Source organism: Lichenostomus cassidix, chromosome 3 (assembly GCF_008360975.1).
Source record: "Lichenostomus cassidix isolate B80296 chromosome 3, HeHo_3.0, whole genome shotgun sequence".
Lineage (NCBI taxonomy): Eukaryota > Metazoa > Chordata > Aves > Passeriformes > Meliphagidae > Lichenostomus > Lichenostomus cassidix.
Genome location: NC_139483.1, coordinates 47864534 through 47882981, shown reverse-complemented (window position 1 = coordinate 47882981; position 18448 = coordinate 47864534). Strand labels below are relative to the sequence as shown.

The following is an 18448-nucleotide window of genomic DNA, read 5'->3' as shown; positions in this document are numbered from 1 at the left end:
ACTCCCCTGGAACACCACCTTGAGTTTCAATGTTCTGAGCATGGCCTGTTGTGAACATGCTATAGCTATCTTGAAGCTTGCTCAGAAAAATCTTTACATACCTTGGGCTGTCTGCGATGTCTGGTTGAGCTCGAGGGGTGACTTGAGAGTAGGGTCTGTTGGATCAGCTTAAGCTGCCAAAGAGGAGAGGCATGGAAGGGTGAGGCAATGGCTGCTGGCTGACATGCGCCCTTGGTGTTGCAAGCAGGTTTTTCAGCAGTAGCCTAAAAGAAGCCCACAGCTGAGGTTTTATTTTAAATGGATATGAACAATTTCATACAGTTTAAGTTTTTCAAGTGTCATGACACATACTTTCTTACCAATATGACGTCTTGTGTCTGGACTGAGCTGTAGCTACTATTCCTTGCTGTTAGGTAAAATATACCTGCTCTTTGGTTTCTGTGTGTAACAGCTTTTTGGCTGGATATATTAGATGTGAATACATAGATAGTGTCGTCTTCAGATGCATGTTAGGCCAGAAATGAGAAATAGTGAGGTCATCTATATAAGAAAACTTCTGGTAGTATTCTGTGATTTTTTTTTTTTTTTAAATAAACATCTGGATTTTTTAGATAAAGCTAAACTGTACAACAGTCTCAGATGCTGCTGAGGTATATGATCTTGTAAGTGGTGCTTTTTAATCATAATCTGATATTGCTTCAGACTGCATAAATTTTCATGATTGCAACTCAAATTTTCCATTTCATGCAATCAGGCTTTTCCTGTGGCTTCATTATGAGTGCAGGGACATTTAGTCTGAACACCATCGTGGTGTGCTGCTTTGTGGTATGGAGTCTGGAAAAATTGATGCCAGCTGCCACCAAGAGGTTCTGCAAGAGAGTATTCCAAACAGCAGTGTGCTGTGGTCGCCTGAAGGGTATCTCTAGACTGGTCTGCCAAGAAACTGGTGGAGTCTTGAAGGGCTCTTGGAGACTCTTGATCTGGGCTGCAGCTGTCAAACAGTTTGCCTGGTGTAAGGCACTGTCTGCTCAGGCTATGGTCTGTGCAGGGATTTGGATAAAGCCTTTGACAAGCTGCATGTATGTATTTTCTTGTCTGCAGCAAGCAGACCTGAAAATCCAAGCTGGGTGAACCTCTTTGCCTAGTCTGGCTGTCAGCAGTTATTTCAGTCATTTAAGTACAGGTGATGAAGCACAGGCTCACCTTCAGCAGTGCTCAGTGCAGTTTACCCAAGATATGTCCTGTGATTCAGGCAGGAGTGTCCTGTGCTGGAAGTGACTCACCCTGGTTTAGTGGGACAGGCTCTGTGGAATTGCAGCTGACTCCTAAATGGCTTCCTTGAGCATCCTGGGAAGCTGCCTTCTCCCTACACAGCTGGAGGCCACTGCTCCTCCCTCTGCCCTGACCTTCAGGTGCTTGCCTGCCCTTCCTCCTTGTCCTGCTGGATCCTTCTGGCTTTCTCCCAGACCCTACATGGTACTTTGGTGTCACACTGCTGATGAGCCCTTCCCACACTTCAGCTGGACTTGTCTGTGACTGATCACTAACACGGTTCTGAACCCAGGTGCAAAACCTGGATGGGTAAGGCTGCAAATCCTTCAAGGGCATTCCAGCAGCTTTGCTACCACAGTTGCTGGGCTGTGTACTGAACGAGGCTATTATCTGTATCAGAAGTTTGAATAAGGGCCTTGGCACCTTTTGGAGTAACGCATTCAGGCAAAAAGGTGTTGACAAGGTCTGTTAATTAAAAGCCCATGGTTGTTTTTCACCAGATGGGAAGCTTGTGAATTTTATGCATCAGAAACCCGCTTGGGAGGTGCTGTGAGACTGATTCTAATGCAAAGGAGCTGCTGTGGTTACTAGCAAAGGCAAAACATTTGTGTGACTCTGCAAGTACCGAGGTCTTGTAGAGGGTTGAACAGCTTTTTTTGGGAGATTAGGCAAAAAATTCTCCCACTTTTCAGGATAGTGGTTAATGTGACCTGTACTGAACAATCCAGGATTGAAAAGAATGCATTTTCACTCATTGTTTTCTTATTCTCTCTCTCTAGATGAACACAACGATGTACAGAAAAAAACGTTTACAAAATGGATAAATGCTCGGTTTTCCAAGGTAATGTTGGTTTGGATGTGCTACTTTATTTTGTTTGATTTACTGTTTAGAGCAATTTTGGTTAAATATACTTTGCTCTTACTGTTGTAGAATACTTCTAGTAAAATGTGTCAACGTGTAGTGAAAACAGATAAACTACTGTAGTTGTTTTTCCCTCAGTTTCCTCCTGCGCATAAACAATTGATACTATGTTTTAAGAAAAAATGGAAGGTTCTATTTGTTAATATATTAGAATAGTTATTTGCATGAGCACTTCTGTTTGTTTGGTTTTGTTTAGTTTTGGTTTAGTTTAGTTTATTTCTACATGCAGTTTTCAGAGTGCATTGCAGCAGATTTTCAACCTTCATCGCTGTGTTTACTCTGTTGCTGAGTCAGCTTTACTGACTCTGCAAACCTCTAGTTGAAGCCACCTGGTGTTGCTACTCGAGTCTTGACTGAAATTTTATATAGTTACTTGCTCATTTCTCATTTTCCTTGGCTCTCATGCTGTACATTTCTCATTTTAATTCTCTTTACTGACTTGAAAATTACTGAAGATCTTGCATGGTTTGGGAAGAGAAAGGAAGAGAAAGGAAGTGAAGTTTGCTTTGGAATGCTATTTAAAGCCTGCTTTTTACACTGTTCTGCTGATAGGGAAAAATGACACTGCCCAGGAGCACAGTATCTGTGGAAAGCTTTCCTACTTCATAGTTTGAATGTGTGAAGGAACCTGGGATATTATCAGGGAAAACTCATGATTTTTTTCTAGCTAGTGTGGTGCTGCAAGTGGTATAACTACTATTTTGCATGCTCTTACTGAAAAGGAGCATGCATGTGAAATCCAGAAAGCACATATAAATATAGAAGGAAGGGGGTGTGTTGGGAGGGGGGTGGGGGTTGGTTTGTTTGTCTTTTTGAGTAAAGCTGCAACAGTGCTTTAGCAATGAATGGCTGCCTCTGGAGCTCTGCCCTTCTGAAGTTCTTGATCAGCGGTGTGAAGAATTTTTACCTTCCTTTCCTTCCTGTGCAAAAGGACACTGAGCAATGCAAGGCTTGTGGCCTTGGCTGAATCATTTTGGCTTAGGTTTGTTTTGGTTGAAAGCTGATATCCTGCACTCTTCATCCAATGCATTCTTGGCTAGTTTGCTCTCTAGAGGAGGAGTGTGTGTGAGTAACTGGTTGCTCTATGCTCAGCTTTTGACTGCTGCTCAGAGGAATGGTGGTCCTGCAGAAGGAACATTACGCAGGGCAGGATCATGTAAGGAAAGAAAATGTGGTGAGAAAAAAAGGACTGTTTGTAGTCCTGTAGCTGGCATAAAGATGGCATAAACATGGAAGCAAGTTATACTGAGAATGAATGACAGTGCTACTGAGAATGTGCTAGGTGACTTTTTTGTGAATGCTGTGGGCATTGTATTGAAGAAGGTAAAATTGTTTTCAGTCATTCTGCTTGTACACCCATAGATATACTTTATAAAGCATCTTCCCTTCTATACTGTGTAATTAGACAGATCCTGCTAAGATCCTGGATTTCCCTGGCACAGGGTGTGGCCAGATACTTGTTGTATTTGAAGTAACTGTGGCTTCATAACTCTAACTTCATGGCCCATTAAACACTTGAAGTTATGAAAGCCTTGTTAATGATTAAAGACACTCCTTTAAAAGGATGTACTCCTGACTGCTGCAAGTCTGATTCCAACTAGAGCATGGCTACTACGGCATGACAAGACACAGATTTGTGGAGACTGGCATGTTCAAATTGATGGTCTTGAGTATAAACATCTCATGTAAGAAAGTCTAGTTACAACTTTACCTTTAAAATATAAAGGGACTGATTTCAGTCCTGTTGAAGTTTTTGTATTTACCAAGTCATTTGGGTTGTTTAAAATTCCTTTTCTGTGAACTAGATTGATTCAGCTGCTTAGTAGGATAGAAAGATTTTAGAGGTTAGTTAAATGTAATCTGATTTACACTGTAGAAAACAAAATGGTAACTTAGGTATTTTGTGTGGAATTGCAAATTTCACTCCAATAATTTTACTTGTCCTTCCATGCTAATTATATTGTACTTGCCCTTCATTTAAGCAAATTAAAAGTAATCTGTTGAGCCTTTATAAAGTAGCTTAACATACAAAAATCGGAAAATTGCCATTGCATAGCGCTAAGTTTGATTTAAGTCAATTCAATAGGGTTTTACAAAGGATCTAAAAAGAGAGCAGCATCTTTCCCTTCTCTCATCTGAGAATAGGTAGATAAGTAAAACACTTGGAATATCTCAAGTGTGCTGTGAGGTGCTAGCTTTGGAACCCTGATCAGTGAGATAAGAGTTCTTGGTGTAGTTCACAGTACAGTAACTTGTTTTTGCACTCTTCGCTTAAGCTGTGCTAGAACAATGCATTCTATTTTTGTATGTTGTTTGAAATCAAGGCAGAAACGTTTAAAGTGGATTGAGTTTTAAGGTCAATAAATGTACTTAGCCAAGACTCACTGCTCACTGGAGAAATACCTTAGGAGAGCTATACACACTACAACTCACAAGCCTACAATGGCGGTGTAGTGAGGATATTTTGTAAAAGGGAATAAAAGTTGTTAGATAAATAGCCTGTTACCAAGCTTTAATGAACAGAGAAGTTTGCACTCAAATATCAAGGCAGAACGTTTCAGAAAATGTTTATAAAGTCATGTGATGTTTTTACTTACTGTGTTTTTTCAATTCCTCTGTCCAATCTAATTTCAAGAGTCAGGTTTAGCTGTTTCTCTGTGGTATAGCCTTACCAATGAAGCCATCTAGTTGTATGGGTAGCTAATATATATTCTTTGCACTATGTAACATTATTTTCTATCCCTTTCTCCTTTTCTCTATTAATCCTCATTAATACTTACTAGTTCATATGTATATGTTATTTTCAGAACACCTTTCTGCAATACAAGACTGCTATCTTGTCACAGTGGTTTTTAGCCACTGTAAATAAAGGTAAACATCAGAACTGGCTACTAATTTTGAGTGCCCAATCTAGACTTTAGCTAAATTATCCTAAAGGATTTGACACTTCATTTATGTTTCTTGATATAAAATAGAGCTCTTGATTCTTATGACAGAGTTCAGAGGGTTCATCTCTTCTGCAAACTCACTCAAACCATCCAAAATACCTGGTTGGTTTTCAGATGGAGCTTGATCAGCATAGAAAAAGGACTTGAAGATGATTTGCCTGTGTCAGCAAGGACTGTTTTAATGATCTAAGGAAGTCTCTGAATTTGGCACACAGTTAGTAATTGCATGTAAAATTGTGTTTTAAATGATTCTGATGAGTCACGGGGGAACTTCTGGCTAACAGTGGAGTTTGAATTCAACAAGTTTGCAGGATAGTGTAGTGCTCCATTACCCATATGTTATCTGTTTCATATAGGTAAAGAGAGTGAACAAAGATTTTGTAATCAGCCCTAGTTTTGACTTTTCCAAATATTTGAATAGTTTCAATCTTTATCTACTTTCATGTTATATCAGCTGGCCTGGGACTTTCATTCCATCTTGCAGATCTCTGATGCTTCAGCTTATAATTACAGAGCAAAGTGGCTGGATACTCACACTTGCAACTCTAGATGGTTTTTAGAAACTTGATAGGCATGTTAAGGAATTCAGGAGTCTTGTGTCCCACTTTATAAGCCTGCAAGTACAATTCTTTTCTGCCCTATTTTCTTTCTTTCCTCCTACTTTCTGACCCTGTTTTTGGTTTGTTTGTTTGTTTTCTTCCCCCTCACTTACTATTACACCCTCTCATGTCAGAAGCCTTGCCTGCCTGGCAAATCCTCTCAAATGTGGTGTTTTGATTGCCCTGCCTATTTCATATTCACTTTTCCTTTTGTCACTATACTTCTTTTCCCAGCAAGGCCCCGTTTTTCTTTTTAAAGCTCCAGACCTGCTTCATCTGCCCTTCATTTCCCCCCTCCAGCCTTTGCAGGATTTGATTATTGTGTGGTCAGTCCTATTTTTGCATCTCCCTTTGTCTCAGCAGCACTAACCTTGCCCTCTCTTTACCTTCTTGCAGGATTCAGTCTTTGCTGGCTTTAGTTTTGTCATTTTCCAAGGTGGTACTTTTCCAAGTTGGCTTTCAGATTGGTTCCTCTTCTCTTCTGCTATTCTTGAACTTGGCAGGTGGAACACAGAGTCAGCACAAGAAACATGATGCCCTAACTTAATTTAGACCCCTGGAGTTATCACAGCCTGTCGGAACTTAGTGCTGTCACTCACTGGAGGAAGTTCACAGATCCAGCATGGGCAAACTGGGGCTCTGTCTTTTCACCAAAGAGTTGTTTCTTCATTATGTTTGGGAAGTTTTCCCACAGGGATGGCAAAAAAAGCTTTAGTGCTAGGAAGGTTGTACTCTGCAAAAAGAGTATGAAAGCCCAGAGATTTGTGGTATTCAGTGAAAATGACACTGGATTTCCCTGCCCCTCAGTTATAAGTCTTGGATGTGGATGGCTGTTGAATGGAGCCAGCTGGGGCATTGTTCCAAGGTGTCAGGAGCTGCATTCAAAGCCCTTGCATGCCTGAGCGCTGGGCCTCCCTTTCCTTTCCATCATGTGTTCCCATTGCTTTCCAATCCAAACTCTCAGTTTCTTTTTTTTTTTTTTTTTATGTACAGAAGCCTTGTACAGTCATATTTATGCATTTGCAGTGTTCTTGCTGCACGTATTTCTGTGGTTCTGCTCCTCCAGGTTGTGTGCTAGTGCCCTGACATCTGCATTGGCCAGCATTGACAGGGCTTGGAGCCAGGCCAGGACCTGCCAGTGTGGATAAAGCCAGACATCCCACACTTTTACAGCATCTTAAGCTCTTTTTCCTACTCTGTGGTCTTCCAAAACTAGGTTTCACTTTAGGAATAAAGAAGAGGCAGAGGTGCAGCTTGGGAGTAGAATGCATCCTCCAGGGCTGAGCTCCAAGTCAGCCTTTGAGAAGGCAAGTGCTCAGTGTGGGGCTCCTGTGCATTTCCTCTCCTAAAGTGTCCCCTCCCCTGGAAGGACACCAAAGAAAGATGAGAGAAGACAGGGCAGTAGAAGAACTGATCAGTTGTACTTGGAGTGTTTTGGGATGTCACAGCTTTATATACGTCTTTAAATTAAAACAGTTCCTCCCTTGTTGTACCAGGCATTGATTCATTTATGAACTGCAAAGTCTTCTCTGAGCTTGTTGTGTCACCACACATGCTGAATAGATGTTTTCCTCCATTTTTGCTCCTTAATTTTCTGCTTTCGTCTAAGGGTTGTTTTGTCATAATAGTAAATGTCAGGTCCTGTACTTCTGAAGACATTTTGCAGCTCTTCTGCTGACCCTCAGCAACTGCCATAAATTTTTTTAAAGACAAAATTATACCTATTCACAATAATTAATTTCACATGACCCAAGATGCCTGAGGTCAAAGACATTTCAGAAGTATTTTTTGGAGGGGAAGGAGAATGATGGAATTTAGTGTATTAGTCATGCAAGAAAAGAGATCAAAAAGATTGATTAGGCAGTTTTATCTGTCCAAGGAGACATCACCTAAGATGGCATCTAGTCCTTTTTCCAGTTCAGTTTTTGTGACACTAGCAGAGAAATGCTTGACGGCTGGTAAAACATTCTACAGTCTAATTGCTTCTGGTATTTTTCAATGCTGAATTAAACTGTAAAATGTAACTTCACTCAAAGGTAGGCAAAGCCTAAAAAGTAACACCCTTAAGTGGAGAAGAGAAATAATCTGGGTGGAAAAGACTTAGTGTTTGCATGAGCTGGCCTTGAAAAAGTCAATTTTTAGTCAACTTTTTCCTTAGTCTCTCTTTATGAGAAGACCAAATAGGCCTGTTCTAGGCCTAGGATGTTTATTAGTCAAGAAGTACAAAATAATTTTCAATAAATAAATAAATAAAAGGATAACATTTTGGTCTGACAACAGAAGTAACTGACAGTGATTAGCATGGTCCCAACTGCTGGTAATGGTATGTAATGAGGATTAATTGCAAGCTGAGGTTAGTACTGTTACATTAAATGTATTATAATAATGTAAGCTTATGTAAATGCAGTAATAAATGCAGCGGAGAGAGAAAGACATACAGAGGTGCTGATGCTTTGCTATGCTATTTGCACTTATAGATTTTTCCCTCCTTCAGTCATGTTGTCAGTCATGTATTTTAGATGTTCTGTGAATTGAACTATCTTTAGTTTTTCAGCTTTGCTGCTCCTTAAACTCATGTCTGTCATCTAGTAGAATCAAAATTTCCAGCATATCTCAGTGATGAGTCTTCCCCCTGCCACCCCCTGTTAGTCTGGGTTTTAAATAGCTATTTAGTTGCTTGTAACTGTTTTATTTTTAAGCACCAGTAGTGATATTTAATTTAATATCTATATTTAACATTGGATATTTAGTTTAATATCTATAAGGTATCTTCCTCTTATGGTTGGATAAGTTTATGTACTTTTATGTTTTAGTTTGTATTTGAATTCATAGTTTTGGTACTAGTGTTGTGGATTCTGCTCTATGTTGAATATGCCCTTGGACATATTCAGCATAAAGTAGAGCCTACTCAGTGAAAATGTATCTGTCACAGTATAGGCAGTATTTATGTATGATGTCCCGTAAGTCATGCATGTCAGTAGAAGGAGAATGGAAAAAGTATCACATTTTAATAAAAATACTTCTGTAAACAATGGCTGTGGTCTTAAATTAGAAACTGGCAAGATTATTTGTTGACATGGTTGTTTACTTTATGTAATGACCTTTTTGCTTTTTGATTTGTTTCCCACATTGAGTTCCCATGTACTGGCCTCATGATGTAGCAGCACTTGACATGTATCTTACTTGGTACTGGTCATGATGAAGTGTAGTTCTCACTCCTGTGTTGTTTGAGTTTAAACTAGTGGTTACCATGAGTCCCTGGGAATGTACTTGAGCATTACGAATGGTTCATGCTCTTGTTTAAGGGCCCAACTTGTCCAATATTTACCTCTTTTCAAGGAAAAGGGGGGAAGGGGTCTTTGCAGTTATACTACATTTTGACCTATTTACTGAGCATCTTACTAGATGTTAAAAATAGTCATATGCTGGTCAAAATAATTAAAACAACTCTTAGCTTCCTAACAGTGACATGTGGAGATCAGAAGAATCTGATGGAAAATCCGTATGTACTGCTTCCTGTGTCTTTTCGGAGTGTTTGGTGTTTGTGAGGTAGCAGATGATGTAAATGGCAACTAGGGCTTTTCCCAGCACTGCTCTGAGCAGCTGGAACTTGTCTGCTGCATTCCTGTAGTGGCTGGTGAAGGTCATTTGTATGGTTTTTTGAAATGTGTTACTTTCCTGGTGACAGCCAATGTGCATTAACTGTGAAACTGAGAGGATCTTTCATCCTGGTTTTAATGTTCTGACTGTGAGGTCTGAATCAGTATCCATGAGGAGGATGTGAAATAGTGGTGGCTTATCTCTTATTCTCCAGTCTCTTTGGTGTTCATTAATTGGAAAAGTTAAGTTTAATAGTGTACCCTCAGTAATTATTGATTTAAAGCACATGTAAATTGTGTACTGCAGGTAATTGGTATGAGAAAACTTCATGTTTCTAGTTAAACAATTAGGTAAACATTTAAACTTCTTTAATGATTTTCTTTGCTTATAATTTCATGTTCAAAAATAAAGAACTTAAATAGTCCTGATAAAAGGATAAATAATAGCTGGTGTTTAAAAAAAGAAAATGTTTTGGCCTACTGAGAATTTGTGGCTCCCTTTTTCTCTCTAACTTGGCTCAGTATGATACAGTTCTCCATTGCTGATACAGGGACAATTAAGAATGTTCTACTGTAGAATATACTCAAGAGAAATTGCTGCCTTGTAGCTGTGGTGGCTTTAGTAGAACAAATTGTAAGTGTTGATGGCTGGGATTTCTACTGTCAGCAGCATTGAATGACTTAAAAAAATGTGATCTAGATTTTGTTTATATCTTCTTCCATTTCCTGGGAACACTTTCTGGCAAAGAGAAGGAATGATTTCTGCACAGTCATGTTGGCTGGCCTGGATGACCCTTCTTTATGAGTAATTCTAGATGCACACAAGGAAGTGTGAGTCACCCTCTTAAACCTGATCCAGGTAGAGGGGCTTGAAAGACTGCCAAAGGGGCATATGAGGGCTGCTGCTGTGAGGAGGTCACTGCGTGTGGTGTCTCCTTCCCAAACAGTGCTGGCATCTTGCTGGAACATGCAAAACTGATGCCTGAGGTGCCTGGTCTTGTGTAGGTATGGTAGCATCTGGTCTTCAGCTCAGAGACCATTAATAAACTACTGCTTTCTTATGAGGCAAATCAACAGAAAAAGTGTTTTCTGCTGTGGATAAGTAGCAAAAGTTCTTTGTCTTTTGCCTCCCTTACTTGTGTTCACACAAAGGCTAGCACCAAAATGTTTGTTAGAATAAATGTAACATGATGGATTGGATCTGGTTTTGATCCTTGTGTGTGTGCCTAGTGGTGCATAACAAATGTTGTCACCATGCAAAGTTCATGAGAACACAAGCAAGCCTAGCCCACAGCTTATGTACAGTCTCTAGCTTCTATTTTCCTTTCCTTTCTCTTTCTCTGCCTCCCTTTCCTTTTCCCTCTTCCTCTTTACCTTACACCAGCTCTGTTAAGTGAATCAACTCCATTCCTGCTGTCAGTACTAATTTAAAGCATTGGGGAACCAACACTGCCTCTTTCTAAGTTAAGTCTGTTAATTATGTTCTTTTGTCTGTTTTTTCAAGCCCTTGTGTCTATTACAGTAACTGTGTACAGCTCTGCTGGCAAAGCCCTCTTGAACAGGCTGAGGGAAAGAGGTTGCTGCCAGGGCGGTTTTTTGTTTGTTTTTTTCTGCTCTTGCGGCAAACATAAGCAAAGCTGAGAAAAGCTACCTTCTATTAACTGATAAAAGTGTTCAGTGAGGGGGATGTGAATGTTTTATATCCTGAACCGGCACAGCTCTTCTGGTACACAGTGTGTCCCTGCCTGTCCTTTATACTACCTTTCTAGTATAAACTGGACTCTGTTTCGTCTTTGAGAAAGGACCCATTGTCTGCCTCGTATTTGTACAGTGCTTAGCACAATGTAGGCTGCTCTTTAAGTACTTACCAACACAACTGTGACTAGCCATTTGCCCTTGTGAAGGGCTCCGTATGGTTTGTCACTGTCACTCTTACTAGACAAATACTTAAATTTCTTGATCCATTATGCTCAGTGATGGACTGCTTCTCCTTGCAGGACTCTGGCAGGGGCTGAACTGCTTGGTACTTGTGTAGTCTTTAAGTATTTAGAAAGTGACTAAAATGTCAGTTCTGAAAAGGAAAAATTTAGATTGCCTTACCATGCCATATGCCAGAGTAGAGTACAGAGAGAGAGCTTTTTGCATATTTATTTGTGTGTGTGGATTTGTGGGTACAGACTTTGTTTTTCAGAAGGGCAGATTATTTTCTGGGGGTTAGGAGTGAGCAGTATGGATGTGGGCAGGGATGGTGAGGGAAGCAATCTGCAGAGCCCCATGCCTTACATTCTGTCCTCTCCCAGAGCCCCGACTTTTGCAGCAGCACACCAGACTGCCCCAGCACATAGCTGCTCCCAGGGCTGCCTGCTTTGCCCCAGCTCGGTCTCCATGGAACAGGTGCCCTTATGGTGGGACTCAGACTGCTGGGTCAGAGCCAGGGTTCAAATGTGCTCCTGTAAAAGCACAGGTCCAGCCTTAGAGGCCATATATTGCAGTTTCCAGATTGCCCCTGCACTGCCACAGCAGCCTGCCCCAGTAGGCTCAGTGGTGGGCCCTACATCTGAGGTGAAGGGGCTCTACATGGGTTTTATCCCAAGGAGAGGGTGATGGCAGCAGCCTGGGCCTGGCTCTAGGCTGCCTCATGCCAGGCACAGCAGGGCATGCATAGCTTCTTTGTCAGCATTGCCCCAGAGGTTTTCCTTGTCTTCTCTCAGGAAATAAATGTATGGGACTATCTCTTGGGGATGGTGGCTGTCAGAACCTGGGATCTGTAGCTGTTCTGTCTGGGTAAAGTAGAAGACTTGCTGAAGCACAGTAGGTTGCTATTGAGCTGCATCCCAAGAAAGCTGTCCAGTATCCAGCTGCACTGGAGGACAGAGCAGTGATGTTTCTGGCTGGGGACCATATGGTTCACATAGCAGATCCTGCATGGAAATGTGTGTTCAGGTGTGAGGAAAATGCATGAGTGGGAGGAGGCAGTATGAGCAGAGCAGGATGCAGTGCCTGTGCAGTCTCTGCTCCATTGCAACATCAGCTGACTGTCAGGGCTGGCTTTGTGCCCTGATGGGACAGCTGAGGCTGCCTGGGTGGCCGCTGCCACCAGGTGTCTGCATGTGATTCAGGTGGGTGTGGGAAGCTGCAGAAGCAGGTTTCCAGCTTTCCTGGAAAAATGTGATGGATGTGCTGCTGTGGAGGTGGTGATGGGCTTGGTAGGGCTTGTGTGCTGCAACCCTGTCTTAGCAAACTTGAATCACCTTGCACATGTGAAAATGTATCCTGTGAGCTGACTTCTTTTGCTCAGAGCATTTGCTAGACTTCAGTAAATACAGAGGCTGTGTATATTGCTTTGTCTGTTTTGAGCATAGTGGATACTTTAACAAACCAGGAATGGGTAGCTTAGATTGTAGAAGTAATTTAATACTCTTCTGGTGACTCTTCAAACTATCAGCAAAATACGGTGCTCTGATTGCCAGCGAAATGGAAAAGTTATTCTCCTGAGAATGCAGATCTGAATTATTTCCACCATGACAGCAGGGTGCATTGCGTAGGGCTGGAACATACCATGACCTGTTGCAATGAATGACTGAAAGCAGGAAGTCATTCAGCTTGTTTTCATGCATGAAAATGAAGTGAGGGTAGGGAAGCAAAAGGCTGTATGCTCTAAATACCCTTGTTACACTGTATAAATGATGTATCTTTCTGCTTTTTCAGTAGATCCAAATCTTTTTTAACTTCTGCACCTAAAGCAACAAATTCATTGAGGGTATATGGCTATAACATTCTCAGTTTTGGTGTCATATATGTGTGTACTGTTCTAATTTTATATAACTATAATTAACTGTGTAATTATAAAGGCTTTTCTTCTGTAGGGCCTTTGACTGTCTCCCATAACATCATTTGTCACTAAATTGGAGAGATATGGGTTTGGTGAATGGACTGTTAGATAAATGAGGAATTGACTAGACAGCTGCATCCAAAGATTTGCAGTCAACTGCTTAATGTCCAAACGGAGATCAGAAACAAGTGCTGTCCGTCGGGGGTCCATAATGTGATCTGCAGGGTTCAATATCACCAGTGATATGCAGTGGGTTTGAGTATGCCATCTGCAAGTTTGCAGATGACACCACAATGAGCAAGTGCAGTTGATTTGCAAGTGGGAATGGACATCCAGAAACACTTCAGGCTGGAGTAGTGGGCCTGTGTGAATCTTGTGAAGTTCAGCAAGGCCAAGTACATGGTCCTGTCCTGCACCTGCATCCTGACATTCACCAGTGCCTGTACTAAAAGAGTAATAGATTAAGAGCAGCCCTGTGGAGAAGGTATTGGGGATACTGGTGGATGAAGAATGGGACATGACAGATCAATATATGTTTCAGCCCAGAAAGCCAATCATAAAGGCTTCATAAAAAGGAATGTGGCCAGCAGGTCAGTGGAGGTGATTTTCGACCTCTACTCTGCTTTGGAGAGACCCACACTTCAATGGCTAATGAATTTGGCTGCTTGTTTTTTTGTTTTTGCTTTCACAATGACTGTTTGAATATTACTGCATCCAGAGACCTCTTTGAGCTCCTACTGCCTGCTTTTCTGGTCCTTTGAACAATTTCCTGATGCCCTTAGCAACCTGCTTTTACTGTCTTCAGTGTGGTGATGCAGACCAAATGTAGACTAAATTTTACTGGCATCTGGGCTAATTGCACTGTGGCTCATCTCCTGTGTTACACCGTAAACTGCAGAAGAGGCTTCTCTGCAACTACATTTATGTTATCTTTCTTGCTGGCTCATGGAATCGCAGAATGGTTAAGGTTGGAAGGGACCACTGGAGATCATCTCATCTGACCTTCCTGCTCAAGTGGGGAGCCCTAGAGCATGTCACTCAGGATTCTGTCCAGATGTTTTTTGAATATCTCTAGTGAGGGAGACTCCACAACCTCTCTGGGCAATCTGTTCTGTTGTGCAGACACCTGCACAGGAAAGGTATTCCTTATGTTCAGGTCAATGTTCTGTCAGTTTCTGCCTCTTCTCCTGTTGCTCCAGTGAGAAGAGCTTGGCTCCATGATCTTGGGTCATTCCCTTCAGATACCTACGGACACTGATCACATGTCAATTGTCTCTTCTTGAGGCTGAGGCTCTCTGAGACTTTCCTCAAAAGAGATGCTTCAGTCCCTTGATCAACTTTGTCACCTTTTGCTGGAGCTACTTCAGGAGCTCCACATCTCTCTGGTACTGAGGAGCCCAGAACTCATGCATCTCACACACACCTAATGAGATGTGGCCTCACTAGGGATGAGTAGCGGGACAGGATCACCTCACTTGACTTCCTGGCAGTGCTCTTCCTAATGTCTGCAGGACACCATTGGCCTTCTTGGCCATGTGGGCACACTGCTGGGTCATGGGCAGCTTGGTGTCCACCAGGACTTCCAGGTCCTTCTCCACAGAGCTGCTTCCCAGCAGATCAGCCCAGGCCTGTACTCATGCATGAGATTATTCCTCCCCAGGTTTAGGACCCTGTACTTGTTCTTGTTGAATGTCACACAGTTCCTCTCTGCCCATTTCTCCAGTCTGTTGAAGTCCCTCTGAAAAGCTGCACAGCTCTCTGGGCTATCGGCCACTCCTCTCAGTTTTGTGTCATCAGTGAACTTGTTGAGGGGTCATCTGTCCCTCCATCCAAGTCCTTGATGAATAAGATAAGCAGTGCTGGGCTCAGTTTTAAACCTTAGGGGACGCCACTAGTGACAGGCCTCCACCCAGACCCTGTGCCAGTGATAATGACCCTCTGGGATTTGCCGTTCAGCCAGTCTCAATCCACCTCACCTTTCACTTGTCTGGTTCACATGCATGAGTTTGTGTGGATATGATGGGAGTGTGGAAAAGATTTGCTGAAATTCAGGTAGAGAACAGCCACTGCCCTCCCCTCATCTCTCCAGCCAGTTGTCCCGTTGTAGGCTCCAGCATGCTTTAAAGGTTTGATTAAGTTGCTGTGCAGCTGTGAAGCATCTGATTCATCTGTGAAAAGTGCATGGTCTGACAGGAAGATCATTCTTGCCGCTGTTTAGCTGGCTCAAATTATGAGCTACATTTAGTTATGTTTGTGTACAGGAAACTAAAATACAGCTTTGTAGCTGTTCCGCTGATTTTTTTTTTTTTTTTTTGGTATTGGTAGTTATAGTAGTATCAAATCTAACTAAGTTGGACAGTTATGAATTTTGGGGAAAACACCATTTGCCAAAAAATGGGGTTCATTGAGCTGTTTAGTTCTCTTTTTCTGATTTTTTTAAGCTAGTATTTGGCAATTACCAGCAGCTGTAGGGCAGGAGGAGAAAAGTGAAGGCAGAAGAGATCTATGTCAGCTAATTCATGTCATGTAAGGCTATCTTTGCCAGCCTTCTTTCTGAAGAGCAGTGTTAAAAAGTCAAGGTGATAGAAAAAGACAATATTGGAGCTTTGTGTGGTACTTAGAAAATATTTTTCTTTTTCTCAAATTGACGCTTGAAAGGGACACTAAAAGCAGTAGTTTAATTGATTTCTTGGCAGCCAGCACATAAGTATTACAAAGCAAATGTGCTCAGTTGTTGGTTGGCTGTGTCTTCTCCCCCTGCCCTGTAGGACTGTCCTACAATAACTTTCTTGTGGTCCAAGAAGAGATGAGATAAAAAGGAAGCATGGAAAAGATTAACATCATTCTGCTCTCATCTGCCACAATTCTTGTACAGAGTCCCTCCCCTCCCAAGGAAAGCAAAAATTAGAAATTCATGATTTAGGAAAGCTCTGTGTTTCACATTGCGCTTCTTCTCCATGGTAGAGAAAGTGATTAATTTGTTTCAATAAATATTACACCTTTTAATCTACTGGTCTGTGTTGAACAGTGGCATCTTTTTACACCGGGCTCAATTCCAAGTCTTTCTTTAGTCTTTTTTTAAATCAGAGAGAACTTGTCCCAATAGCATCTTTCTCCAAAGCCTCAGTTTCTTCTTCCTTTAGATGCAGCCAAACCAAAGCATTCCATCTCAAATGACTCCTCAAACTTGCCAAGTTTTCTTTCTTCCCCATCTTTGTGTGTTAATGCATCCACCCTAATCTGAGACAGCAGGTGCTGATTTGGTTCCTTAGTACAAGGCTGCTGATGCACAGAACCACAGTGATAGGGAGGGGGAAAAAAAACCCACTTAAAAAGGAAAGGGTTCCTTCTTGATTACTGTAGCAGTCCCCTAGCTTTCATTTAGTACTTTCAGTGCCAAACAAGAATAAATTAAAAGATACAAAGGAAAAAGTATATGTTTTCTGGGAAGGTTTGCTTAAACACAATTTTTATTACTGCTCTTGTTTCTTCTGCAGAGTGGGAAGGCCCCAGTTAAGGACATGTTCACAGATCTGAAAGATGGAAGGAAGCTTTTGGACCTTTTGGAGGGTCTGACAGGGAAACCTCTGGTAAGAGAAATGCCTGAGTCATATTTCCATTTATTAAAAAAACCTAAACCAACGAATAAACAAAACACAAAACACACTGAGGCATGTGATTTTTTAAAAATTCTAATTTATTTAAAACCCTGGTTTGCTTGTGATCTGTACTTGTTCTCTACAATTCCAGTAAAATTCCCATGAACTCCACTCATGAGATACAGAGTCACGCTGAAGCTTAACTGTGTAACCCTTGTAGGAGGGTTTACATACTGTAGAGCAAAGCATGTAAAACCAGTGGTGTTATTCACAATAGTGCTGTTTTTAATAGAGGTCTTTTAAAGGTCTCTTTCTGGATGATCAGGTAGACCTGTGTTCAGCTGGATACCTGTGGGCTTGTAGTCAGCTCGTGAAAGATCTCTTAAAAAAAAGAAAAAAGAAAGAAAAAACTGTAGGTAAAAATTTGCATCTCCATTAAAAAATTCTCTCATCTACAGATAGAAAAAAGGTGAAAACTGCCTAAATCATGTATGGGAAAGTGTGTGTGAAAACTTTCCCTGCTAACATTGATGGCTCTTCAGAAAGATGCATGTGACATGGTGAAACCTGTGCAATCACTTGGGATTAAATTCTTGATTTCACTATTTGTAATAAGTCTCAGATTTGTTTATTGACCATATGAGGAACCTCCATTCATATAAAATTTCGTGTTGCAAGCTTGCCTTGTTTTTAAGCAGATGTGTTTACTGCTACTTTTAATAATTTGTGGTGTGATTTGAAGTATGCTGAAGACAACAGGAGTTTTTTTGATTACTGTGTTCCAAGTTCAGCTCCATGCTCTTGCTGTATGATCACTTTCTGCCACAAGAATTAACTTACGGTGATTAAAAGCAAATGGAGTGGCAGGTACTGTCAAGAGTTGAAGGTTTGGGTTTTTTTGGTGGGTTTTTTTTGGTTGTGGGGTGTTTTTTCTTATTCGCCCTGATATTAAAAGGAAGGGAAAGTCAGGAAGCATAACTTCTTTCCAGCATGCAAAGATTTAGCAGGCTTTTGGTGCCAGAAAAACAAATTGCTGCTTGTTCTCTCTTGAGAGCCAAAAAATTTCAACTACTCTGGCAAATGTTCAAAAGCCTCAGATTTTCCTCAGGAACTCTCCCTTTGCTTTTGCATTCCCAGTTGATAGTTCTGTAGATGCTGGGAATAAAAATTTTGGACTAACTGAAGATGAGCTGAAACACATTCTGAATCCATGGCCTGTCCTGTGCCTTGAATTGGGGAATATTGTTCTGACCTGTTTTCATTTTGGAATTGTTGTGGATGATCTTGTTTAGTTTTCTTTATCACTACTAAAAAAAAGTTAAAATCTGGAGAATTTTTCATTTTTCTCTAATTTTTTTTGGTATGTCAATTAATTCTGATGTTGAACAGAATTAGTGTTGTAACTTTTGAAGAATTAAGTTGTTGTAACTTTTTATTTTCAGCCTAAAGAACGAGGTTCTACACGAGTACATGCCTTAAATAACGTCAACCGAGTACTGCAAGTCTTGCATCAGAACAATGTGAGCATGTTTTTACACAACATTTTGAGAGATTCTTTGGTTTATTTGTGTGTCTAAATGAGTTCAGAATACAGAGAATAAAGATTTTTTTTTTTTTAACCTAAATTGAGAATTCAGTTAAATGGGTGAACTGTTCATAGTTTCTTTCCTGATATAG

General features: G+C 41.1%; 1 protein-coding gene across 3 annotated transcripts in view; it reads left to right on the top strand.

The window, feature by feature from the left end:
• The window catches only part of UTRN (utrophin), a 352485-nt gene that overhangs the window by 56406 nt on the left and 277631 nt on the right, over nt 1-18448 (top strand). For all 3 annotated transcript variants that reach the window (XM_085055625.1, XM_085055626.1, XM_085055624.1), the window contains 3 exons: nt 2052-2113; nt 16670-16762; nt 18214-18291. In XM_085055625.1, coding sequence (XP_084911751.1) covers nt 2052-2113; nt 16670-16762; nt 18214-18291 — 233 coding nt within the window. The remainder of the gene's footprint in view (nt 1-2051; nt 2114-16669; nt 16763-18213; nt 18292-18448) is intronic.